The 27282-nt window shown below is 46.7% G+C and overlaps 1 protein-coding gene across 3 annotated transcripts in view; it reads right to left on the bottom strand.

Annotated features, from left to right (window-relative positions):
* Positions 1-467: 467 nt before the first annotated feature.
* EIF4B (eukaryotic translation initiation factor 4B) overlaps positions 468-27282 on the bottom strand; it is a 44238-nt gene continuing 17423 nt past the window's right edge. For 2 of the 3 annotated variants that reach the window (XM_053297702.1, XM_053297701.1), the window contains exons 3-15: positions 22421-22629; positions 19772-19888; positions 16839-16893; positions 15596-15736; positions 14511-14636; positions 13317-13496; positions 12299-12536; positions 10659-10768; positions 9385-9604; positions 8316-8383; positions 7333-7447; positions 6873-6960; positions 468-2681 (exon numbers count right to left, since the gene is read on the bottom strand). In XM_053297702.1, coding sequence (XP_053153677.1) covers positions 2601-2681; positions 6873-6960; positions 7333-7447; positions 8316-8383; positions 9385-9604; positions 10659-10768; positions 12299-12536; positions 13317-13496; positions 14511-14636; positions 15596-15736; positions 16839-16893; positions 19772-19888; positions 22421-22629 — 1748 coding nt within the window. In that variant the 3' untranslated portion in view covers positions 468-2600. The remainder of the gene's footprint in view (positions 2682-6872; positions 6961-7332; positions 7448-8315; positions 8384-9384; positions 9605-10658; positions 10769-12298; positions 12537-13316; positions 13497-14510; positions 14637-15595; positions 15737-16838; positions 16894-19771; positions 19889-22420; positions 22630-27282) is intronic. The other variant, XM_053297703.1, reaches the window with a different exon arrangement.

Below are 27282 nucleotides of genomic sequence, written 5' to 3'. Positions count from 1 at the left end.
CCCTTTCTGCATCACGGGGTCTGCAAAGAAACTCCTGCACATTTCAGGAGATGGCAGGGCATACAAAGGTTCAGACAGTCCACCCTGAGGTACTGGCCAAGTCTGTTGGGCCACCTTGCTCTCTCAAGTGAGCAGAGCGCACAACCTGTAACAGAAGACCTTACAATCTGCTGCACTTGTACACAGCAGGGAAAGGTTGGTAGTGGTTGTGGTTCTTCCAGGGAAGCTTGCTCAACATTATTTTTAAAAAGATGTCTACGCCGCACCTTCACAATAAAGCTCTGGCAGCTAAGTTGCCTTTCCCAGAGCAGTTTGAAAACCAGGGCTTTACATAGACCAGCATTTGCCAAATGGATGGAAGGAGGACTCATTCATTATGGAGAGGACTCACTCACTCAAGGACAATGTGTTACAGTCCTCTTTTCCTGAAGACACACCTTTTGCCAAGGACTTTAATCACTGAAGCATTATTTTAAAGATTAGTTTTATTTGGAGAAAAAAAACACAAAAAAACCAGGGGGGCGGGAGGGGAAGGGAATTTTACATAATAAGACATCTCCCAGGAAGTCCACACAGATTACAAATCATTTTCATAGAAGATATTTTGTACAAATTTTACATGTCTTCAGAATGTGTAAAATGCAACTCAATCCATTTGTGAACCTGTCCCGACAGCAGAGTGAATGCAAGGGGAGGGGGAGGGAAGAGAATGCTTTTGGGGTTTGCAAATCAGCAGTTAAACTCAAATAGAACCCTCTGCATTTCATAGACTCCACACAATCTTGCATTTCAAACCCATCTCTGCTCTTAGCATGGTCTCTCCTCACCACCCTCTCTACATCCTGCCATGGGACATGCCAATACTCTTTAGATTTCAAGGGACTGATTTTCAAACTGTAGCTAAAAGTTACTGAAGTAAGACACCAACCACTGCAGCTTCAACACACCGAATCCAGTACTTTGATCCAGCTGGGTTTGTTTTGAGAGCAAACTCCTCCTTCTCCAACTATGTGAAAGGCAACAGCTCCTTGATGAGCCCGAGCACACCTCGTAAAGTTAGCCACACTTCTTTCTAGTCAGATACTCTATATCCTCTGTATAATCATGCTGTTTGAGAGTTAGCTATTAAAATCTTGTGCTAATTCAGCGCCACTGTGTAGCTATTTCCACATCTTTACCATTAGCTGAAGAAATAAGAGTGAAAGCACAAGAGTGCTAGAACAAGGACAGATCCTTGTCTCCACAGGTCTCTCAGTCTCTGACCTCCAATCATGCCAGGGGCTGGGAATTATCTTCAGAAGAAACTAAGGGGGTTAAAAGTCAACTGAAGGGCTGAGATTTGCCAGCCATGTAGTGCTCCGCTTGCCCAAGCCAGAGGAAGCAAGTTGAACAGTCCCATGATGCAACAGTGAGAGAGCCTCAGTGACTCTCACTATCTTTAACTGTGCCCAAGATTAAAAGGGTGCCATTCTGAATCTGTGATAGTGTGATCAAAGGGTGCAAAAGAGGAAGGGACAGGAAAGCTCCGAGTTGCTAGCCTCCAGAAAGGGGTTCTTTCAGCTGATGGTTCCCTCAAGCTCAATGGCTGCTTTATACACTGCAGCCCCCTGCACGGAAGTGACCGAAAACCAATTCCCTACAGTGGAGTCTGCAACATACAAGAAGGTTCAGCCCAACTGCCTACTTTCCACGCCAGCGCTGCACAGTCCCAACGGCCACTGGGGTAGAAAGAATCCACACGGAGCCGCTGTCAGCCACCTCCAGGTGAGGAATACAACTTTGGGATGAGCCCCAAGGCTTCCAAGATGGTAGCAAAATTCTACTGCTCAGCCCAAGGGCTGCTTGTGGCTTTCCAAACCTGCCAGATTTCGGGGGGGGGGGGGCAATGCACGGGACCTCCCATTCCCAACAGGGCAAAACCTGCGTCTCAACTCAAGAGTTTACTTGCTCTGCAGAGCCCCAGTCCTCGACCTGGAAGATCATCTCATGCCTTCCTCCATCCAATAAGACTGCTCTCTCCTCCTTCCCCAGTGCACTAGGTGCTTTCAAGGCGATTGTTCCAGATTACACTGCAGAAGTCACTCCGGCTGGCACAAAGGGGGCTGGGGAAGAGACTTCTTGGCTGCACTCACCCCCTCCTACACACACGCACACACACACACACGCACACGCACACACACACACACACGCGCGCGCACACACACACACACCTGGCCTGCTAAGGGCAGGTGGCCTCCACTTTTTAATGGGAAGGGCCTGGGCTCTAGACGTGATTGGAAACTGCGTAAAGTCACATTCAAGACACACACTGGGCCTATTCCTTTTGTTTTTAAAAGACACCTGACATCTTATCTCTTGCTACACTTGGTTTGCAGGGACTTCTCCAGTTAGTTCAATACTTTATAAAGGCTGCAGCAGCATGCAAGAGAAACTGTATCACTGTTTTTTTAAAAGAAAATTTTTAAGAAAGGTCTCTCCAAGGAGATGTTGACTTGTAGGCTTTTATTTTTCTGTCTTGTCTGAATAAAGGTTTGGTTTTGCTCTCCGAATGTTCCTGGGTGGCAACCGGTTAGGAGACGGCATGGAGGGGCCTGGAGAATTTAGTCAGCATACTCATCTCCCTCAGCTTCGTCGTCACCATCCACTGACAAAGCAGCATACTTGCTAGCATAGCTAAATTTCTGCAAAGGAGAAAAGTCAAGGAAGAGGGGGTTAAACAACATCCAAACCAGACATTAAGATACTTGGGCTACTGTATAAACAGGATGGGTGTGTATCATGTATAGGAGACTCTTGAATGTCACTGAGGTAAAGATCCACCAAGTTATTCTGGAAGTTAAAACCACAATATTCAAGACTTTAGACCTAACCTGAAAAGTGGCATTAGGTTCTTGGTAGTTTCTGAGGAGGAGTGTGGGCTGCTCATTCCTGGGGTTGGGGGCTTAAACTTAAATCTCCAATCCCACAAATGAGCGGCCCACATGGCTTCTCAGCAGGCAAAGTGGCTGGGGATTTTTGAAAATTAAAGGGGTTATCCCAGCTGCTTCCAGCTGAGAAGAGGCATGGGATGCGCCTTGACTTTCAAATTACTAACCCCTTCCCAGCAGAGAAGTGGTGCGGGCTGCTCATTTGTGGGGTTCAGGATTTAAAAGTTAAAAGGGAACCCCCTTTAACTTTAACCTGGTGAAAGACCCATTGTAACTCTGCAATAACAAAGGTGTACCAGGAAGTTGCCTGTGAAAGGTCAAGACAGCAGAAGCTAAATTCACAATATTCAAGTGTCTCCTGTACTTCTGTGATCACACCAAAAGCTTCCAGGCCTTGGTGTAGAGGACAGCAGCATGATGGCAGCAGCATAAGCTGATGCTGAAAGAGCATTCAGGGCCAATCAAAGGAATCATAGTGGACACACAGTTGGGTTCAACTTTAGACCAGGGACATCTGCATTTGAATTCATGCTAGCCCATGAAGCTCACTGGGATGGTGTACAAGATGAGATTCATATACAAGCCATGCCGTCTCACAAGGAGTTGACATCTTTATCGGAGATATTTCAAGTGCATTGCAAGACCCCATCCCTATGCAGACAAAGATCCAATCACTGGTTTAATATTTATCTTGTCCTTCCTATGAGGAGGTCAGAGTAGTATACAAGTTTCTCCCTCCTCCTCCTCATTTTATGCTCTCAATAACCCTGCGAGGTAGCTACTTTCAGAGGGGAAGCCATGTTAGTCTGTAGCAGAAAAAAGCACAACAGCAGCCTTATGGCACCTTGAAGACCGATAAATGTATTGTGGCATTAAGCTTTCATGGACTACATTAGACTTTATCAGATGCTCGAGGGTAGAGAGAAAAAACTGAAAACCAGGCAGCCAAGTGGCAGAAAGTGAGAGACTCCTCTTATGATGAGCTTAAAGGTTTGACAGGTGAGCGTGGTGATAATTCACAATAGCAGTCATTGGCAATAACTTAACCTTGCAGTGCTAATGTAGTTAACTCTAATGTGGTAAAAACTGGTCATTCTTCAGGCCAAAGACAACAGAATCAAACCAACATTGTTGCACTTTCCGGTTCCAACGTTGTACACTCTGTTCTTCCTTTGATGTTCTGTGAAGGAACTTAGGCTGGGAGATGGTGACTGGCCCAGGGTCACCCAGAAAGCTTCATGGTCAAGTTGCATTTGAAACCTAGGTCTCTTTGCTCCTAATCCAACACTTCAAACACTCAAAACCACAGCAGCTCTCAATTCCTCCACCTGGGCCACTGATCTGCAAGTTGCAGAAAATTTTGACCTTTTTCTTTTTTTACTAGTCACCCCCCGCCGCCCGTTTTTGTTTGTTTGTTTCAAGAACCATTGGTTACCTGCTGTGACGCTTTTAAAGATTTTTTTCCCCTGCAGACAAAATCTCTTGTATTCAAGTAGAACTGGATTCTACATTTAGGGCAGAGTCTGTCATGGAGGTATCCAGCAACTTCTCTTATGTGTTCAGACTGGATCACTTTCAGTTTGTGACTCCTGAAGATGTGGACAAGCTGTTTTGGACTGTGTGTCCTACCACCTGCTCTCTTGACACTTGCCCAACTTTGCTTATTTTATCTAACAATCAGATTGTCAGGGAGGGTCTGGTAATCATCATAAATGCTTCTCTGAGGTAGGGTAGGATGCCTCCTTGTCTTAATGAGGCTATCATTAGACCATACTTGAAAAAACCTACATTGGACCGCCTCAGAGTTAGACAACTTAGGCCTGTCTCTATTCTCCCATGATTGGGCGAGGTGATTGAGTGGGTAGTGGCTTCTCAGCTCCAAGCAGTCCTCGAGTAAAATTATCTAGACCCATCTGAAACTGACTTTCAAATGGGCTATGGGATTAAGACTGCCTTAGGTCAACCTGATGAATGATCTCCAATTAGGTATTGACAGAGGGAGTGAGGCTCTGCTGATCCTTTTTGATCTTTCAGGAGCTTTCAATACCATCAAACATGGTATCCTTCTGGGTCGCCTGAGGAAGGTGGGATTAGGTGGCACAGTTTACAGTGTTCTGTTCCTACCTCTAGGGTAGATTCCAGATGGTGTCATTAGAAGCCAGTTGCTCTGCAAAGCCGGAGTTACTATATGGAGTTCCACAAGGCTCCATCCATACTGTCTCCAGTGCTCTTTAACACCTACATGAAACTGCTGAGAAGATCATCAGGAGTTTTGGTGCAGGGTGTTATCGATATGCTGATGACACCCAAAATCTATTTGTCCCTATCAACTTTATCAGGAAATGGCACCACCTCTTCAAAAAGCCTGCCTGGAGGCAGTAATGGGCTGGATGAGGGATAACAAACTGAAGTTGAATCCAAATAAGGAGATATTGGAAGATCAAGGGGGGTGGGGTGGGGAGAGACCCGAGAGATGGTCTAGATCTGCCTGTTCTGGATGGGGTTACACTCCCCCTGAAAGATCAGGTACGTAGTTTGGGAGTGCTTCTGGATCCCAAACTCTCTCTGGTTTCTCAGGTTGAAGCAGTAGCCAGGAATGCTTTTCATAAGCTTCAGCTGATAAGTCAATTTATAAGTCAAGTATGCCCATTTCTGGAAGTAAATGTCCTTAAAACAGTGGTACATATGCTGGTGATCTCCAGGCTTGACTACTGTAATGCACTGTATGTGGCGCTGCCTTTGTACATAGTACAGAAACGACAAATGGTACAGTATGCGGCAGCCAGGTTGGTCTCTGGAACAACCTGAAGGGACTATTTAACACTGATCTTAAAAGAACTGCACTGGCTGCCGATAAGTTTCCAGGCAAAGTGCTGGTTATTACCTATAAAGGACCCAGGGTACTTAAGAGAGCACCTCCGTTGTCACGAACCCTGCTGCCTATTAAGATCATCTGGAGAGGTCCGGTTATGGTTGCTGCTGGCTTGTCTGGTGGTGACTCAGCCAGGCCTTCTCTGTGGTTGTCCAAGGGCTTTGGAATGCACTCCAAACTCAGAGCTTCTCCATCTCTGATTGCTTTTTTAAAAGACCAGGCTTTTAATTAAACCAATTTTAAACTGTTTAATTGTTTTACTCTGGAATTGTTTTGTTTTATTCTGTGAATTGTTTTTATTCTGTGAAAGTGTTTTATTTTTATATATTGTAACTTGGATATGTACACCACCGAGAGAGAGGTAGAGGGATGTGTGTGTGTGTATTTATATCAGGCTGTATATAAATATGATCTAAAAATAATAATAATCACTTGGTAACCAACTGGAGCTGTGCTCTCTACAGGACAAGCAGTCTGGACCTCTGAAGCGACCTTATGCAGAGCCAGACTGCTGGTCCACTTTGCCCTGTGCTTTGCCCCACAATCTCAAGAGGGGTGGAGATGCTAATGATTGAATTGGAGACCCTCTGTATGCCAAGCATGTCCTCCATCACCAAATACAATGTTTTACCACGAACCTGTAGTAGGGTTTGGCCCCTAGCTCAGGAGCAGAATTGCGATATTCTGCTCCCCAGAAAATCTGGATAACACAACCTACAATTATGTGCAAGCCAGAAACATCAAGAGAACTTCCTCCTTTACCTGGAGGGCTACTTCCCCTTCCTCTTCAGGGCCAGGCAAGCACTGGGTGGGAAGCTAGGGTTAATGAAAGAGCAGGTGGATCTTCCTACCCTTATGAGAAACAGCCGTGGGAACCAGCTCTGCAAGGACCAAGACTGTTATAGCTACTAGGCAGAATGTCTCATTCTGAAGAAATGTAACTCATGGGGTAATTCCGGTATCACACATGCTTCTAAGTCCTGGCACACTCCAGCTCATTTACCCAAAAGGCACCACCCCAATCCCCTTAAGTTTACTTTATCAACCTAAAAAGTAACAGATCTAGGACTTACAGGGGTAGGATTCTCTTCGAATTTCTTTGGCTCAGATGCAGATCTAGAGTCATGCTCCTTCTTGCTTTCTTTCCTGGAAAAGTCATCGCTACCCAGTTAATGCAGCAACCAGAGTATGTGGTTCATAAATAGAATAATAAGAGTCCTCACAAACGTTTACTCTAACCCCAAGTCACAAAGCCGGACAATCCACACGGCAGCCCCCTGCAAACTTAGCTGGACAACCCAGACAATAAACAGGTGTCTTGCATGATGCTTTATGTTGATTGACAGTGATCCTTCAGCATATGCTTAACTGCCTGCTCCTGAACACAAGGTTTTGGGGTATGGGGATCTCTGGCCTGGTAGCCAATCAACAAAGGTAACTCCTAGCCCTCATGGTGAACACACACACACACTCACACACTCCCCCCACAGGCAAACCCTGAGTTATACCAATGGGGCGTGAAGGCAAGTATACCTATCGGAGTCTTGCCAAGGGTCTTTGCTGCCTCCATCTCCAGGACCACAGCCAGAGCTTCCACTTCGGCCTTTTGGAACACTCTCCTTCCCACCATCAGGTCTGTTTTCATCTCCTGAGAACAAGATGAAATAAGTCTTCCATTATTCCAGCTTGGACAATCAAACTGGCTCAAGGCCAAAGAAATAACCTTTGCCACAATATAGTTCAACATAACCATCTCCCTTTTGGTATGGGTTTGGGAGGGAGGCAATTTAAGAGATGCACTGTTAGTCCTGATGGCTTATCTACCATTTACTAGCACCCCAATACTAAACACATTTACTTGTGAGAAATTTACTTCAGCTTAGGTTTTAATCATACTTGTTTGCCAGTTCATCTGTTTTTAAAAAAACTACCCCAAAAAACTCTTCTTAAATAAGTCTATAGGATCTTCCATTTCTTTAGATGTAGAGCACTGAAGAAAAACCACCAGTTTCTTAATTCCAAATCCCTTCCTGAAACTTTGGGCTGTAAAAGCTCTCTGTATTACTCCTTTATGCAATTAAGCATCCACATAATCATAATCACAGAAACTGACACGGCTTGTGGCATTCTTGCCAGCAGTGAGAAAAGGTTTGTTTTTTCCAGATAAGGAAATCATAGCTGTGCTACACCCACTTGTAATTTCCCAGTCCAACCATACATCCAGTACAAACTTGTCCCCTACTAGCAAGAGTGTCTTGGCTGGTTCAAGGCTGTGAAGTAGACTTGAAACAGGCAAGCAGCTTGTGGAGACCAAGACGTCCAGTCATTCTATTCAGAGAGCTCTGCTGCTAAGCAGTGAAGTTTAAGGGTCTAGCTTTACATCTCCACAGATAAGCCACGACACTGGGGACCCAAGTAACAAAATCCGCATCAACATGCACGACAAGTGCACACAGAACATGGATCAGTGGTCCACAGAGCTCTCTCCTCCACCCCAAGTTGTTGCATGCAGGTACCTTTCCGTGAGGTGTTCTTGGGGGGCACTCCATCTTCCGACTGTAGGGATGGCACAGCCTGGCTGCCACTGCAACAGAGCACAGAAGAGTGAAATTGGCACCTCTTAAAGCTTGTGCATACTTTATAACCGGAAACTGCCACCTGTCTCTATACTATGTCAGAGGTAAGCCAACGTTTGCAGCAAGCGGGCAAAAAAAAGAGAAATGAAATGCAAAACATGCAAAAAGCCCTCTGCCTCAACACAGGACATCTGCACAGAGAAACTTTGACTGCAGAATAAAATCAAGATGGCAGAGTGCAAACATCAGGAGGCTCTTTCTCAACTTTTTTTACTACTGATTGGAGAACCCAGTTCTCCGTCCATGTTTTACTATGCACTTCTATTTAATAATGCAGAGGACTATGTACCTGTCAAACTGGTCTGGTCTTCTAGGCACATAAGACACACCCATGCAACAACACAGTTTGCACAAGTCTGTATGTATAAATTTGGGGGGACACACGCACACGCTAGAAATACAATTTTTATAGCAGATACCCCACACTTTCTGCTATTGATCAAGGGCAGGAAACTTGTTCAAAACTGAGGACTACATTCTGAATAAAGGTTGAAAGGTAATTGATTGACTTTAGTTAGAGGCAACTGGGTTATTTTCATGGAGATCACAGGTGCCAGATGACAGCTGTTGAACAATTTGTACTCTCGCTGAAGTACTCTTGTTCTGAAATTGCTGAGCTATATCAGTAGGGCACATGGGGGTCAGAAATTGCCAGCCACTTTGGGAACAGCCTTGGTAAGTCAGATTTCAAAATAAGTGAATTTGCCCCACTCAGTGAATCAAGGCTGATTTTGGATTTCTTCCCCTCCCTGTTCCCCGAGTCCTTTGCAATTTTGCCATCACGCTTACAAAATGTAATTTCTGCAATGATGATCTTCAAAAACTTAAATAAATCAAAATAACGTGAGCTGGGATTCCCGGGATTCTGTGCAGCCATCATGTTGCCAAACCATAAAATAAGGCCTAGTATATAGTCAGCAGCATGCTCTGCCCCCACAGAGATGCTCACCTTGTAGGGGAATGCTGATCCGAATCTGAGCTCTGAGAGAGTGCCGGGTGAGAGTTGCTGCTGCGTTTCACCCAAGCATTCTCTTTTGGTGGAGGAGCTGGCATCACCTTCAGGGGAAGCTTCTCTTCCCTGGGAGTCTTGGAGGTGGGAGACAGGCCTTCGTCCTCTTTGCTGACATTTTCGTTTTCCAAGGATTTCTCACTCTCCCTCCTTCGTGAGGCTAGAAGGACAGAAACTTGCAGTGAGCATGGTGTATATATAGTGTGGGCAAAAAGCTAGGCTTCCTTCTCAAGGTCATGTGGCTGGCTGAAAGCACATTTTCTGGATCAATGGTCCAGTATTTTGGGCCTGGGTGGCATGTTTCACTAACACTGTGTAGCTGCACCAAGCCATGCTTCCAGATCACCCAGCAAGTTTATATGTTGTACCGTGTCATACCCCAATCGAGTTGTGTGTCTAATGCACCAAGGATAAAGCACCAACTTATTAGCAGAGGGCTACTGCCTAAAGGCGAGCTACTTCTGATGACGCCCCCACCCTCACCCCAGGAAGAAGTCTAGCTGTGAATTGGCAGTAGCAGCATGTTCCCCATTCAAGCAAAGCAGCAGGAGGAGGAGGAGATGATGATGATGATGATAGGGGTCTTTGCTCTTTCCAACTCAAGCCTTCCTTTTATTATTCAAAAATTGGCCTGTTCATGAAAATGCAGCAGTCCGTTATCTCCACACTGCAGCTGACAGCAGGTTAAGGACAATAGACTGGCAAGGCTGTGGCTGAGAAAGCACTTTATAAACCACCCTGCCATGTAATCCAGTGTGATCCCGCCACTGGGGCTGGAAGTGACAAGTCCTAGTATAGGGAAACACTGCACTGTAGCCCAGTGCTACTTAGTCTCGCTGTACATATGTCCATGTGTTTAGGGAAGTTCAGGCTGGGGAAGGTGAAGACGATGGGACAGCAGTGCTATGGGAAGAGGGGATAAACCCTTTTCCGTGGGGGGCCATTTTTTGCTCTCAGAATTGGTCCCCACCTAGGGGACTCCTCCCTATTCCTCCTCCCCATGGGTGGGAAAGCAGCTGAAGGGAGTCTGATCCCAAGCCCAGCTTGCAGAGGAAGGGTCTCTCCCCCCACCATCCTGGGGAGCCTGGCTGGCCGCTTACCCCAAGATTGCATCTCCCTTCACGTGCAGGCGCCATGGAAAAGCCCTATGGGTTTTGAGTCTTGGGGCTGCCAAGTAGTGCTAGCTGATTCCGGAGTGGAAGTTTTCAACTTACTTCTTCCTGTTGGGCCTGTCCCCACAGAAGGGGTGGTGCTGCCAGTTTGGGAGGACTCGCTCCCTGTCCGTGACCGTTCTTGGTTCTCTTCGCTGCGCCAGCTGGGGTGCCTAGGAAGCATACACAGAGAAACAAACCTGATTGCTCTATAGCGCAGGGCACTGGAGAATTCAGACACCAACCCCATAAACTCTTCAGCCCTTTTCACTGGGGGACAGCTAAAGAAGGACCTTTCCTACAACAGTGTGTGTGGAAGATGGGCGGGTTACAGCATACAGGAATTTAGATAAGGCTGTTTGGGTTTGAGCCTCCCGATGCCAAGCTCTCTCCTCTAGCAGCCTGATGAGGAACATCCGATTCTGTAGCACTGCAAAAACTAAGCATAGTTTTTGCAGACCTGAACACCGCTTAGATGGCACCATTCAAAGTGGCAGTACTCTTTATAATAAGCACGGGGAGAGCAACTGGCCCCATTCAACCTCAGCACAGCATCCCTCCAGTGGCTGTTGCTGGTGTCTCCTTTATTTTTCCTTCTTTGACCAAGCCTTCTGGCAACAGGGAGCCATCTATTCTATGTAAACCACTCTGAGAACTTTCACTGAAAAGGAAAATATTAAGTAGCAGCAACAGTAGCGAAACCTGAAGTGCCCCTCTGAGCATTCCACACAGAAAATGCCACCTTTTCAAAGGAAAACTCTTTTCAGAGGAAGTTTCTCAAAAGGTATGGTTTGGGGGGGTGAAAAAGTGTACACGGTATCAAACCCCATTTCCCCTAACAAGGCTCTAGCACCATGGTTCTCCTTTACAGCACATACTTTGCATGCCAGAGGCCCAGGCATCCCCCAGGAAAAGGATCTCAGGCAGCAGAGCTGGGAACAGACCCCAACCAGGGGCCTCGGAGAACGTCTGCCAGTCAGAACAGACACTGAGCCAGATGGCCTGACTCTGTATCTGTCAGCTTCCTCTATTCAATTTGAAAGAGCACTCAGAAGAAGTGGGGGGGGGGGAGAATGTTTGGTACATGTTCTTGGTCAATCTGTCCTGCCTCAGGGGATGAACACCACTAAGAAGATTTTGGGAAACCTGGGTTGTATTCCAGACGGCTAGTGCCAGAGAGCTAGAAACCCAATTGCTACATGAACTCACAGGCAAAGCAATTGGTTTTCTAACTCTCCGGCACAAGCCGTCTGGAATACAACACAGGTTTCCCAGGCCTGATGCCAGCTCTGCCTCCTCAGGGCGTAAGCCACTGGCTACAAAATCTGCTCTTTAAAGCCATTGAACAAATTAATGTTTAAGAAGATACAAAATTAAGCTGAAGTAATTGAATGTCATCATGCATTTTATTCAGAAGAGAGAGACTGAAGGCACACCACTGCATCTGGATGGGTGCAAGGAAGTGTTCCCTGTAACAGGGCTTCCCAGACGTTGACTACAACTCCCAGCATCCTTTGGCTGGGAACTATGGGAGTTGTAGTCAACATCTGGGAAGCCCTGTTCACAGGGGAAACTAGTGCAGGGATATCTAGGGTGCCTTCAGCCCACATGTCGCCAGGCTCAGTGCGGGTAACTCCACACACTATGGATTTTTGTTCCTCTGCTTGATTGGCCTGCACACCCCACCCTTTTCTGCCACTCACCGCTCCCGGGGCCGCCGTTCGAGCCTGGGCTTGTCATCCTCCAGCTGACGCTGCAGCTTCTCTTGCTCCTTCTGTAGCCTCTCTTCCACTTCACGCTCCCTGGCCGCCGTGTCCACTGGCTTGGCCCCCCCAAAGATGGAGGCTGCACGGCTAGACTGGGTAGCAGGAGCGACGGAGGTATCTTCCTCCTTGGGTGTGCTCCGGGGCTTCAGCTGCAGTTTAGGCCTCTGGGTGGAGCCTAAGAAAAAGGAAAACAGGAAGGTGAGGAATATGGAATCGTTCAGAAAAGGGGTGGGGAGTGAATTAAGGGATTTCAAGATAAAGGGCGGGGGGGGAGGCAGCAAGAGACTTTATTATTATTAATTATTATTATTACATTTATATCCCGCCCTTCCTCCAAGGAGCCCAGAGCGGTGTACTACATACTTGAGTTTCTCTTTCACAACAACCCTATGAAGTAGGTCAGGCTGAGAGAGAAGTGACTGGTCCAGAGTCACCCAGCTAGTATCATGGCTGAATGGGGATTTGAACCCGGGTCTCCCCGGCTTCTGAAGCTTCACACAGTTATCTAAATAAGAAGGAGGGGACTTCAAGTTTAGTGGTACTGTGGCATCTAGGCCATACAGGAGATACTGAAAGCTAGCAGAAATCCAAAGAACCAATAGTCAAAATCAGGGACGGATAAATAATTAATTTAAAAAAACTTCTATGAAGGTGAATTTTCCCATTTTTGGAGAGGACCAAACTCTTCAAAAAGTTTCTTCAGCCATTTAAAAAAAGGGGGGGGGGATTTGGCATGCATGTGTGTGTCTGTAGGGGTGGTGTGTGGAAAAGAGAGAGAGAGAGAATAAAAAGAATTCTTATGACCTGGAATCAAGATAGCTTCCCCCCAACTCTGAATATGGCAACCAGAAAGAAGGAACAACAACAGCAATCACAGCAGCACACACACCACACAATCATGCTTGCAAAGCAAACAAATCCTCCTTTCTAGCTACTCGACAAACACTGAACCTACCTCTATCATCCCGCCGGCTGTCATCCCTGTTATAGTCGTCCCGCGAACTCCACCTATCCATCCGATCATCCCTCCTCTCGTAACGGTCCTCATAGCGGTCACCACCACCCCTGAAATCATCATCCCGACGGTATCCACTGCCAAAGGCTCTTCTGCCACTGCCTGACCTTGAGTCATAACCTGCAAGGGAGGGAAGTGGTGGTGGCTTTTTCTTTCATGAGAGAAGTATCTGAGCACAGAAAGAATACTCTGCATGCCAAGGTAGAAACCACAGCTTAGGGGAGACAAAGCAGGGAAGAGACTTCGAGGTATAAAATCGAAAATAGGAGCAGCACTGAATGTTTTCCCAAAAGGCATGTCTTATGTTTAGAGTTACACCATCTCTGACTATGCATCAGCTAAGCAAAGCTAGACAGCCATAAGTTTCAGACTGCAGGAGAATGCCATGTATCGTTTGCAAGGCACCTTGTGGCCCTATGCTGTACTTGAAAAAGTGCCTTGCACAACGGTTCAAAAGCTTCCCAAAAGCTTTTTAAAGTTCAAACGCTTTCCAAAAGCGAAGTTTAACTAACACAGCTGGAAGTGCTCAATAGCTGGGATTAAGTCATGTGTAATGGTATATACATATTCCAATAACTAGGCTTAGCCAAGTCCGGGGGTGGTGGTGGTGTCACCACCACGAGAATCCAGGGCACAAAGCCAGACTCATTGGCTGGAAAGGACCCCAAGGTCATCTTCTACATACACCCAAACAAATTAGCAAATATTATCCAGACAACAGTGCATTGCAAACAAAGGAGTGAGCAAGATGTACCAGGCAGAAGGTGTTTGTAGACCAGATAGGCAAGTTTAGTAGTTGCTTTCCACCACTAGAATAATCAAATGTTGACCATGAAACACAAATGCAAGAGGCACCCATTAAGTCTTTGAGAGAACCATTCACCAAACTCTAGAAATCTTCTGCACTGAATATCCCATTCTCCAATTATGTTCACCTTAATGCGAGAAATGTCTTCCAGGCTCCAATGACCTATCCACAACACTGCACTTAAAATTTCTTATCAAAAAGAGGATAACAGAGGAGTTCAGCAATACAGCCAATGTTTAGCACAAGCAACTATTTAGATTGAGATGTCAACATGAGATTCAGCATGGGGCCTGGGGATTAAATGGAAGGTCTATAACCCACACTACCTCTATCATAGTCTCTACTACGGTCATCGTAACGATCTCTGCCGCCCCCAAAACGGTCCATCTCTCTTCGGGGACCATCGCGGTACCGATCCGAATCATAACGATCACGGTCCCGGTCCCGATACCCTAGGTGAGAAAAGGAGGTTATAGCATGCACAACAGAGTTCTCATACAATGCAGACTGTTTCTAAAAAGCATGCTACAGACTGAGAAGCAGGTGGACAGGCTTTAACCATCATCTTGCTCACAGTCCAACTTCTAAATTACAGCATCACAGTAATAAATGGCTCTGTTTCACCTTATACCATCTACTCCGTCACAGCAGCCCCCCCCCCCCCCAAAGAGCCAACCTTGAAGTACCCTCTGGAAAATGGCAACCCTTTGACAAATCTCTGAGACAGGAGACTTCCACAGCTATGCAGTGCTCCTCAGCAGGATTTTACGTTTTTAACACTGTACATTCAGATTACAGGAGACCCTTGACTATCACGGGGATAATGTTTCACTAAAGTCATACTATTCTTAACTTAAATCCAATTTGAAAAAACAGGGTTAGGTTCCTTTTACTTTTAAATCACCAAACCCACAGCTGAGAAGCAGCACTGGCTGCACATTCCATGGGGTTGGGGACTTAAAAGGGGTTCAGAGAGTATCTGGAGATGCAAGTTTCCAGAATGGAGCCAGTTTGTCTGGCTGACATGAAAAAACCTGCACAGGGTCAACACTTTCCCACAGTCCTGTCCCCATTGGCATCAATGGGAAATCAAGCTGAGACAGGCAACGCAATCCCTAGATCAGGGTTTCCACTACAAGAACCATGATGCTGTGTACTTTCCACAGCAACTGCCTGCCCAGACCCTAGAACCCAATTTGGAATTATGCACAGGGAGGCCTCTCAAAAATCTTTCTTGATGTGTTCTGGGGAAAGTCATTGAACAAAACTAGCATAATAATCTTGTAATGTGCACCCACAACTTTGCTAGACATGAGGAAACCATTCCCAGTCTTATAAGTGGGACGGGGAAGGGAGAGGAAGCATTTGCCTGTTGCTATGAACACAACAAGAAAATCTGTCATTAACTCACTGTCTCCAAAGCTATCCTCGCTCCTGCGGGGAGGGTAATCATCAAAGCTTTCTGTAGCAGGACGAGCTCTCCAGTCAGTCTCGAATCTTTCCGAATCCCGGTTACGATCGCGATCTCTACCAAAAGAGCGATCGTCCCTGTCTGCAAAAGGGAAAACAATGTCACGGTTAAATAGCACACCAAGATGTCATGAGATGATGAGTGTCTGTTGAGAATCCTCCAAGTCAGAACATAAGCTAATGCACCATTCGGAAAATTACACATGCTGCAGGTTAGCCAATAAGGCTGTATCAAAGAAAGCCATGTGCCGCCTCCTAATCCACAGTGATGGCAGAGGCAATGGAGACAAGAGCTAACTATGCCACTGGCAAAGCAACAGACATCTGCTCCAAACGGCATTTCTATGGCAAGGCAAGGCAGTGTGTGTCTAAGCAGTGGAAGACTGCTGGCTCAGTGTTCTGTTCTGCCTGCACCTCTACTTCTCAATCACCTGGGTGGAGAGAGGAGAGGTGTTTTTCAACAGGATGTTGGCCCCTTTCTTTTAAAAAAGGGATATGGAGATGAAGGCAGAGTTCCACGGAGTGGGCAACTGCAAGCCACAGCAGATAAATGCCGTTTGTAAGCAGGCCAAGGGTAGTGGATGAGGGGGCGCTCGGAGGTCAAGTCAGACAGGCAAACACCAGCCTGCAGTACCAGAGGGGCTTGGCTGCAGGAGCCTAAGTGGAGTATTTTAAAAGTGTATGCCCTGCTTTTCCACTCAAAGAGGGCGGGGAAAAACTGTGCCCAGTGGATTAGAACCAATTTAAAACGAAACCTCAACTAAAGACCCAGTTCAGCAATCGGTCAAACACAGAAGCCGGCATATAACATGATTCTAGTTCTGGCTCCTGTGTGCATCTCCCCCCACTCTAGAAAGCAGAGGTTCCCTCACTCCACTTACTGGTTTGCACAACTAATCTCCAGTCAGGGAAAGGTTCAGCACTCACGATACATTTGTCTAGTAGCCTTGCAAAGAGCAGTGCTGAAACAGACATGCCCAAGGACCCCCTTCTCTGTGGAAGTGAAGTTGACAGCATTTTAGCATCCCTTGCCGGCTTCACACTTTTGCTGAAGGGACCTCTAAGCTTGCTGCACAGGTGGGGGTGGGGGCAGCATCTCAGTGCCACTAACTCTTGGCAGCCTCTGCACCCAAACCAAGCTTGTGCAAAATGCCCTCTCATGACTGAGCCACAGTTCTTATTACCTTTATCCTGAGCTTGATCAGCAACATCAACTCGTATTCTCCTGTTCCCTAGAGACTGGACATACAATGGAATAGGAGGTCATTTAAGAACAAAGAAAGAGGTGCCCAGCAAGCTTGGAGTCATTTTGACTAATGTACAAAATGCCCAGAAAGTGCCAACAGATCTACAGCTTGGAAGAAACTATGGTAGCAGAATGTGAAGTAGAAGAAAACTGCTGGATGTATGTATCTTTTTTAGAAATCTGCACACGCTGGATTTAAATCCAGCGTGTGCAGATCTGGCTGCAGTTATTCATGCCTTAGTCATGACACGGCTGGATTACTGTAACATGCTCTACATTGGGCTGCCCTTGAAGAATGTCTGGAAACTGCAGCTAGTGCAAAGCGCGACAGCTAGGGTTGTTATCCGGAGCTGCCCGGTGGAATCACATCACATCCATTTTGAAAGAGCTGCACTGGCTACTAGTTTGTTTCCAGGTCCAATTCAAGGTTCTGGTTTTGACCTTTAAAGCCCTTAACAGTTTGGGCCTGGGATTCCTGAGGGACCTGCTCCCAAGGGTTGCTGCCCACTTGACGAGGTCATCTGAGGGGGCTCTGCTCCAGGTGCCGACAATGGAGGCTCGGTTGTCATATACGCGGGACAGGGCCTTCTCTGTTGCTGCCCCCAGACTCTGAAATGCTCTCCCAGTGGCCATTCGCTCCTCGGTCTCCTCCATCACAGTTTTTAGAATGTGTTAAATCTTGGCTTTTTACCCAGGCTTTTATATGATTGTCTCTACTGCTGCGTCTTTGTATTTTGTACAGTTTTTATGCTTGTATTTTAGATCTTTTCAATCAGATTTGTTTTATATTTTAGCTTTAATATTTTAATTGTGTCATTTTTATAGTCTTGTTTTTAATTTAATTTTTGTGTAAACCGCATTGGGATTAATGAAAGGTGGTATACAAATTTAACAATCAATCAATCGGAAACACCTGAATCCCACCTTTCCACCCATAGGGGTCTTAGGCAGCTCACAACAAATAGTTAAAACAGTGGCGTCAATTAGCCCCTGCTACTGAAGGCTCCTACATGCCTTAGCTGCAGGATTATTTGCCAAGGAACTGAATTCAACTCAGGTTTCTACCCTCAAATTTGCAAACGTTTTTAGAGAGTATAACAGTCAAGTCTTAAAACTGTTACTGTGGCAATTCAAGTCTTGCAACTTCTGCCACCTCCTCAATGCCGTCTTTCAACTTCGATTAATGTGTTTTGTGATCCAACAGTGGCACTTACAGGATGCACATCCAGTAAAGCAAAGCTGTTTTTTGATCTTGTGTCTTCACTGGTGTATCCATGGGGAAATGCAAGATCGCAATTTCAGGGCCAATTCCTCAGGGTCTGAGGGAAGTGACCCATTACGGAAAACAGTCAACCCTCCCTTTACCACAGGCGTGCTCAACTTTGGCCCTCCTGCAGATGTTGGGCTACAACTCCCATAATCCCTGGCTATTGGCCACTGTGGCTGGGGATTATGGGAGTTGTAGTCCAAGAACAGCTGAGGGGGCCAAAGTTGAGCAGGCCTGCTTTATCACTACCACCTACAGGCTGCTTCCTAGAGTGTGGGGCAAGTGCTTAATGTTTAATTTTAAGAGGTTATATCCCACTTTTCTATCCCAATTACACTCATTCTGCCATAAGGCAGCGAGTTCCATAAGCTGGGGGCCACTAGAGAAGAGAGATCATTCCCTGTGTGTCTGCAGTTGTGCCTCTAAAAAAGAACCTCAGCAGCTGACCGGAAGGAGTGGAAACACACACAGGGGCAGGCAGGCCTTCATGTATCTCAGTTCCAACCAGTTCAGAACTTTAAATGTAATAAACACCACCTTGAAATGTGTCCAGAAACAGACTGGCAGCCAACACAGCCAATACGACGACACATGAACCTAAGCATCCGGTGCTGGTCAGCATTTTAGCAGCAGCATTCTGCAACAGTCACAGTTTCTGAATGGTTTTCAAGGGCATTTGCACATATGAAGCATTACAGTAGATGCAACTAAGCCATCATGGTGTAGTGGCTAGAGTGCTGGACTAGGACCGGGGAGACCCGAGTTCAAATCCCCATTCAGCCATGAAACTAGCTGGGTGACTCTGGGCCAGTCACTTCTCTCTCAGCCTAACCTACTTCACAGGGTTGTTGTGAAGAGAAACCTGTGGTACACTGCTCTGTGCTCCTTGGATGAAGAGCAGGGTATAAAATGTGGGGTTTTTTAAAAGTGTGACCAAGGCCAACTTAACTCTTCAGGAACAGGCTCTGCTGGCACACCTACCGATGCTGGGCCAAGACCCCTCAGGGGGAGTGCAACCTCAACCAGAAGAGTCTCACACACCACTCCAGCATAGTGACTGCTTCGTAGTGCTCAGGTAGGCACTAGGTTTCTGTCTGCCAGCAAATAATACAGCACAGTCTGGAACTGAGCTATAAAAACATACCACTTCAATAGAAGCACCCCATAGAGGACACTGTGACTTTAGTTAAAATGATCCCAGAATAAAGGATTAACCATGCATGGCTGGCTGCACAAAGAGCTGGGGCTGGCCACTTATAATCAAACCTGGGGCCAAAATTTGCATCTGAACATGGTTGGGCAGCTGGCATGACACACGTCCACTTTCCAATTCCTTCAGAAAGTGAATGCCCTTTTTGTGCATTGGAAGCAGTGTGTCCGTTTGGGGAGAAGTGCTGGATCCTATTACAGGAAACCTCTTTCGAGGCAGTCGCCCAACCCCACCCCAACCAGGCACAATTATGCCTGCAGAATCAAGTCCTTTCCACACAACACCACTTGTCTAAAGCTTTCAGAGTTTGTTTTTTCCTGAATGAGCCAGAGGCTAGGAAAGTCCAGGCATAAACAAGAATCTGGACTAAATTTCTCGACAGCTTTCAGCTCACCTCTTCATTGAGGCTTAAAGCGCGGAGCAAGGAGTCCAGGTCTTCAAACTCAGCATATCCAAACCCTTTCAACCTCTCTGGATTACTAGGCTCCCGTGGCAAACGAACAGCACTTATCTGCAGTTGAGTGGGAGGGGAAAAGATTTTCGGTTATCATCTACCTACAGTAGCAATCACAATAGTTTTACACTTCACAACACAACAGAACTCATGGAAGGCAATTTTTATGAGAATCACAAAATGTAGTTGTATAATTTGCAAGTGACATTTGGCATCACACCCGCAAGCATGAGTTGTCCCCTTTGCTGAGCAGGGTCCAAATGCAAACCAGGGTGAATGGGAGACCACATCTGAGCATTAAGATATCCCCCGCCCTTAGGGAATGGGGCTACTCTGGGAAGAGCAGGTTCCAAGTTCCCTCCCCGATATCTCCAGATAGGGCTGAGAGAAACACCTTCCTATAGCCTTGGAGAAGCTGCTGCCAGTCTGTATACTGAGCTAGTTGGACCAATGGTCTGACTTGGGAAAAGGTAGATTCTTATGTTAAGTCTGGAGAGTGTTGCGCCTGTCTGCCGTGCAAACGCATGACGGGCGCAGGCAACTTCTGGCCACTTCCAGCCAATGGGGGAAACGGGGCGGCAGGGAGGAACGCTGCCCCCCCGAGGGGCTTAAAGATAACAGACCGCCGGCGGGGGGGAATGCGGCGGGAGGGGTGAGTACATCCTCCCCCACCCTTAAAGTACTACCCCCGCTGGTGCCAAAACCCACCCCCAGTGCCGAAATGTTTCAGAGGCCTTTATAATGGACTCCGAAACGTTTCGGGCACATGCCTAGCAACAAGCCATAGTGCTAGTTTATAAAGAATCCTAAACTCTGGAGAAGGCCACTCAGAATGGGCACTAGAGGAGATCGTCTCTCAGCAGGGAAAATGACGCTTTGAGGCACCTTAGCCATTATGAATGTGGCATCTCTTCTGCAGAAGTTTCACACATCCTATCCATCCATTCTTGCCACCACATTTAAATGTAGCAGAACTATGGCACTGAAATATACCAGCTGAGAAAACAAAACAAAAGGCTAGCAAAGGGATTTCAACCATAAGGAACAATCTGCTGTGATCAGCAGAGCATAGTGTCATATGGGGAACAGTCAAGACCCAGTGACACCAAGCTGTATTTCATGCTATTTTATCTGGGAATAGCTTCTCATTAATTCCACTGTTCTTCTCACCAGGCCTAGTAAGCAAGTGACCCTAATATTTACCAAGCTCTTAAGTGGTTTGGTTAATGGGCAAAGAGCTCTGTTTTAGAAAAAGCTTTTCCAGTTCTTGGGCCAACGGTCTACCCACTAGCACAAAGGAAATAAGCTTTTAGCTGCTTAGAACGCAAAAGCAGCTGAAGAATCCAAAAAATCTTAAAGTGCTATACTTGCAGCTGACATCCTGCATCCTTCAGAAGATATCTAGCCTCTCTGTATAACAGGCCCTTGTACATATTACAACAAGGTTGCGATTGACCTTGCCAGTTATACAAAGAACTTCTCTCTTCTTCCTTTGCCTAGAAGGAAGAAGGTTGCCGCAGATATTTTTGGGGAAGAAATGAACCATGAATCACTCTAGAGGCTGTGCTACTGAGCTACTTTGGCTGCATTCAAAATGAGAGCTCTCAACACATCAATACCCTCACAGTGTACACACACACACGTACACACACACACACGCTTGTACATTATTTATTTTGCACTCTCCCTTGTGCTCACACACATGCTCTCACCCACACTCATGCTTCCTTTAAAATAACCCGCCTTTCCCATCTACTTGGTTAGGACCTGTGGCAAGCAACTCTCCCAGAAGAAGGCAGTTACTGGGTATGGACCCATGTTTTCTGTAACAGGCATTCTCTGATGATGTTGACTACAACTCCCATAATCCCCAGCCAAAGGCCAATGCAGGTGAAGATGCTGGGCATTATAGTTAACAACATCTGGGAACCCTGGTATGAACTTTTAACTCTCTTCCCCCATTCAAAGAACTCAGAGTGGGGCATTTAGCCTAACAACCATTTGAGGTAGGTTAGGTTGAAAGATGGTGGATTCTCAAGGTCAGACAACTGAGTTTCATAGCCAACAAGAATTTGAAAAGACTCACACCTAGAGAAAATTTCTTTAAATTCTGAAGGCAGTTTATCACACCTGCTGTGCTTATTATGAGTTCTGACCCATGAACAGCATTTATCATAATGTTTTAATTGCTGCTGCCGTCTATTTTGTTTCGTTTTCAAGCATGAGTCGTTTTGGAACAGGGAACCACCTTTCCCCCCTAAATAAAGTTATTTCTAGAACTCCGCCCCCCACCCCTGCCCCCACAGAAGAGACTTGGGAAATTCATAAATGATTTTGGAAACCCTTCTGGGATTTTATAACAGAAGCATGTTCTTCAAAACAGGCATAAATGGGATTTTTCCGACTGCATATTTGCACCGCTTAAAACAGTGCTGAGACAGAGAAATTTTTCCCCCTTCCTACAGAATGTGAAACATAGGCTTGAGATCCTCAGGACTCCACTGAATACTTCCCACCTGCTTCCATGAGGCACTACTAAGATGAACACATGACATGAAGGGAGGCTTAAGCCAACCATTAAATACTCACGTTAAGTCCTCTGAAGAAGTCCTTGATAGATTCTTCCGTTACATCATAGGGCAAGTTTCCCAGAAAGGCAGTGTAGGGGGGTGACTTTGGGAGATTGCTTCTGTCAATATTGGGCTCCCGAGCTGCCCGAGGTGCAGTGGGCAGGATGGAACGGTCAATTGGAGGGGCTCGGTACACATCGTCATCGTTGCTATGCCAGGTGGTAGAAACTAGAAGGCAAGTTTGGGCACATTAGCAAATCATCCAGGATTCATCATCAGCCATAAATGCTGTGTGGCCAGTGTTGGACTTGTGGGCAACTGCAGAAGATTTATAGGGACTGAAAAGTCACCAGGCAAGTGCACTTTCTCCATGGGTTGTCCAACATGGGATTCTCTTTGTGTGCAAACTACAACTCATGGGTTGTAACTGGGCTACTAAGCCCAGTTATAAACAGCTTTCCCTCCATGCCTCTCCTCACAAACTCTGCACAAAGACATGCAAAACCTGAAGCTGGCCCCAGACTATCCATTTGATGGAAATGGAGGACAAACCCCTGCTAACTTGGCAAAGAGGCACCTTTTACCATGGTGATTCTCTTTATTTGGCAGGGGGAGAGTAACTGGCCCTATCCACCCCCAGCACAGGACCTCCAGTGACTGTTGCTGGTGTCTATGTTGTGTTTTCTTATGTTTCTTTTTAGATTGTGAGCCCTTTGGGGACAGGGAGCCATCTTATTTTATTTTATTTTTTTTATTTATTATTTCTCTGTGTAAACCGCCCTGAGCCATTTTTGGAAGGGTGGTATAGAAATCAGATAGATAGATAGATAGATAGATAATAAACTGTTGCCATCATAAATGGCAATGATTACCAAGAAATATTCACATGGTCTTTGGCTGTGAGCCAGGTCACATGATGACCGACGAACACTTTGAGAGGATGAGGGGTTGCTGCTGCGGGGATAGTGCGTGGCCATGATCGCACTGAAGCACTGATTGTGCAAACCGGCATCTCCATGAGGAGGAGGAATATACTGCAGCCGTCCTTTTTCCAATCGCAGAGACCACTTCTACAACCCCCAGACTCTGTGGTTCCAAATGGTGTGTGCACACACCAACTGACAACCCCCAATATTTGTTACTTTTAAAATAACCTGATTTAAAACTAGATCTGAGATTAAGAAAAACTATGTTCATAATCCTTCAAAACTGACTCTTGATCAAAGCTCTAAATAAAAGCCTGCTTTTTCTATGTTAAAATATCCCAAACAAACCACCGGAGGTGGGGGGGGGGATACCTGACATTGAGTCAGAATGATAAATATGAAAGAAACATTGGTACTCACCGTGAAGTGTTCTTTTTCTTAGGTGGATGGAGGTCATCAGCTGCTAAGTCTGGGTTAACAGTCTTCACATGGCTCTGGACAGGACAGGGTTAACTTTTTTGAAACAGAAGGCAGGTTCACTTCCGGTTAGTCCACAGGTGGCGCCAGAAACCCAGTTCTGGGACCAGAATGCAAGAACAGCTGCCAAGTGGCCAATACCATAACACAAGGAAAACACACCGCAGAACTAGCGGGGAGATGACAGAATTCAGACAGCAAGACTTTGTACAAGAAGAAAAACAGTGGGTAGAGAAGCTAATTTCCCTGAGAGTCATCCCTCTCTATCCAAAACGGGTGTCCCATCCCTACAACACATCCGCGGAAGGGCCCGATGACCTCCGTCCACCTAAGAAAAAGAACCCTCCATGGTGAGTACCAATGTTTCTTTTTCCTTACGGTGGACGGAGGTCATCGGAGCTGCATAGTCTTGGTGGGACATGCCCAAGCCAGCTAAAAATGAAGAAGGTGGGAAGCAGATGAACTAGACTACCTGTTACAGTATCATTCTACTGTGGTAGTCTTATATTTATATTTATTTATTGAATTTATATACTGCCTAGTATAAATAATGGCTAATAAATGGTGACACGGACGCCCAAGTGGTGGCTCTGCAAGGGGAACATTGCCTGAAAAGACTGCTGAGGTAGAGGCACTGGATGCCGAGTGAGCTGAGATCCCTCTGGCTGCCACTAGCCCCGAGGCTTCATATGCTACCATAATGGTTGACCGGATCCAATGTGATATATATGGTGACCTTGGATACCTTGGCCCCCATGGATGATAGTAGGTAAGACACAAAGAAGGAGTCCGGCTGCTGAAAGTTGGTGGTACGCTTAAGGTAAATCTTGAGGGCCCTGTCCACATCTAGGGTGTGCCATGTCTTTTCTTTAGGGTGTACTGGAGACAGGCAGAATGATAGTAAGACGATGTTCTGCGCCCAGTGGAAGGTGGAGTTCACCTTAGGCAGGAACGCATGAGGGTGGTCTTGAGATTGGATGAGCAAATCATCCAGGAAAAGGTGGACATGAATGGTCTGCAGGTGTAGGTTGGCCACCAGGGTCGCCATTAATTTTGACAATACCCTCAGAGCTGATGAGCAGCTGAAGGGCATTGCCCTGTATTGAAATTTAAAGCTGTCGTAGGCAAATCTGAGAAATCTGTGGTAGCACTTGTATATTGGCATGTGTAAGTATGCTTCCGAGAGGTCTATGGAGGTGAGAAATTCCTGAGGTCTGATCAATTCCTTGATTGACCTTAATGACTCAATCCGGAAAGATTTCTTTTTGATGAAGCGGTTTAGGCGCTTGAGGTCTAGAACTGCCCTCCAGGAAGGAGCAGTCTTTCTTGGGTACCAGAAATAGTATGGAGAAGACGCCTTGCCATGATTCGGTCAATAGCACTGGTTCTGCGGCACTGATTTCCAGGACATGAAGAACAGCCAGATTCATTTGAAGATCTTTTGAGTGGTCCCTGGAGGTAGGGGTAGAAATAAAATTGTCTGGGGGAGGGGAGGGGAGAGCCTTGAATTCCAGGGCATAACCATTTAAAATTGTGTCTAACACTTAAGCGTTAGAAGTAGAGGTTAGCCAGGCTTGAGAGTGTCGTGTGAGTCTGCCCCCGACCAGGGCCAAGCCATTGTTTGCAGCCCTGGAAGTTGGGTGAACTGTCTAGACTGCTGGGGTCTAGCTGAGCCTCTGGAGTGGTGCTGTCACTGGGGGCACCAGCCCAGTTGCCAGACATCAGTCTTTGGTCCCTGAAGGTTGAGCTTCAAGGGAAGGTTCTGTTGTAATGAAAGGAACTGTTGTTGAAGTGAAAGGGCTTATGAAAATCCCTGCATCCCAGAGGCATGGCTTTTTTCTTATCCCTAGTTTCCACTAAGATAGGTTCTAGGGCGTTGCCGAATAGCTTTGTCCCCATGAAGGGGGTGGCAGCCAGGTTGAGCTTGGATTTAGAGTCTGCATCCCAGGTTTTTAGCCAGACTCCTGCGCACCACCACACCAGACAGCATGGCTCTGGATGCATGCTGTATGCAGTCAGGGCTGGAGTCAGCCATGAGAGCAGCAGCCTTAGCAAGCTTATTTATCCCTGACGCAGCTTCTTGTTTTCTGGGGGTATATACTGAACTAGCTCTTTTGCCCAAAGAACATGCAAAAATAGAATTTGTGGCAGCTGCCTTGATAACCATAGCTGATGCCTCAGGCCCTTTTTTCAGGACATCACATTTATCCTCCGGGGATTTAAGTTGTTCCTCACCCTCCCTGTGCATGATTGCCTCCCGATACCAACTGTGCCACCGGCGTATCTAGCTTGGGAACTGCAAGTACTTCCATTATCTCTGGAGGGAGGTTGTGTAGTTTCTTTGGAAAGGAGGCAGCTGGTCTAGCTGACACTAGACCCTTCCATTCTTCCACCATAGTGTTTTTAAATGGGGGCAGGAAAGGAGTCAGTTCAGACGGAAATACCTGGAGGTCTAGCCCCAGGGCAGACTGGGGTGCCTCTGCTGCTGAGACATCTCTGATTACTCTCTTAGCCTTGGACAAAAGTACCTCAAAGTCGGATGTTAAGAACAGACGGGAAGGGGTAGGTGGCTGAGAGCCTTCCTCCGATAGTTCTCCTTTCTCAGAATAAGAGGGTTCCTGCAATGATTCCTGAGGTGCTGGTGTTGCCAGGTGCCACAGGTTGCGTAGGCAGTTGGGGTGGGGCCTGAAGCACAACAGAAGGTGGCCTTTTGCAGGGAGGAGGGGATGTTTCCTCTGAAGAGGAATAGGATGGTTGCCAGTATACTTTTCTCTTGGCCCCCGAGGCTCTGGATCTGGGCCTAAAGTGTCCCCTTTCTTTAGGGGGAATGGCTCCTCCGGCCTGACTGAAGTCTGGGGAGGAAGACAGAGCTTCACGGTTGGGATTCCCCATGGGTCTAGCCCTAGGTGGAGGGCCCGTTTGAGAAGGGGCTGGCTGAACCAGCAGAGAAACAAGCACCCTGCACTCTGTGGCAATAAACTCCCTGAGCCAGTCTGCTGCATCTTCAGTAAATCGATTTTTCATGCACGCTTTACCTTTACCTAGGACACGTACTCACAGTTGTAGAGGCTTGCATTTGAGCACTGGTAACCCCCACTGTGTTACTCATCAGAGGTTCTTGGGGTGCTGCTGCTGCTGCATCAGGGACTAGCAAACTTCAGCCCTGATCCAGCGCCAAAAGCGGCTGTGAAGTTACCATGGTAGAATCAGAAGGGTTAGTGGAGAGTGAAAATGGCATCACTGCAGCTCCCTCCACTTGTTGTGTTCATAGATGGTAGCATGGTGCTTTAGATTTCCATCCCGCAGGGCAAGCCACCTTGGGGGGAGACTGCGGAGGGAGTTGTCTGGGCCGTCGTTGCTGGAAAAGTGCCTGAACAAGTATCCGCTCACTAAGCCTCATTGAAGCAGAAGGGGGCTGTTTTTTACAGTGTTTGCTGAGCTTATCCTTAGAAAGGTGCCGAGTCTTCTCAGCTGCCTT

Source organism: Hemicordylus capensis, chromosome 2 (assembly GCF_027244095.1).
Source record: "Hemicordylus capensis ecotype Gifberg chromosome 2, rHemCap1.1.pri, whole genome shotgun sequence".
In the NCBI taxonomy this organism is placed as follows: domain Eukaryota; kingdom Metazoa; phylum Chordata; class Lepidosauria; order Squamata; family Cordylidae; genus Hemicordylus; species Hemicordylus capensis.
This window is presented reverse-complemented; position numbering and strand designations above follow the sequence as displayed.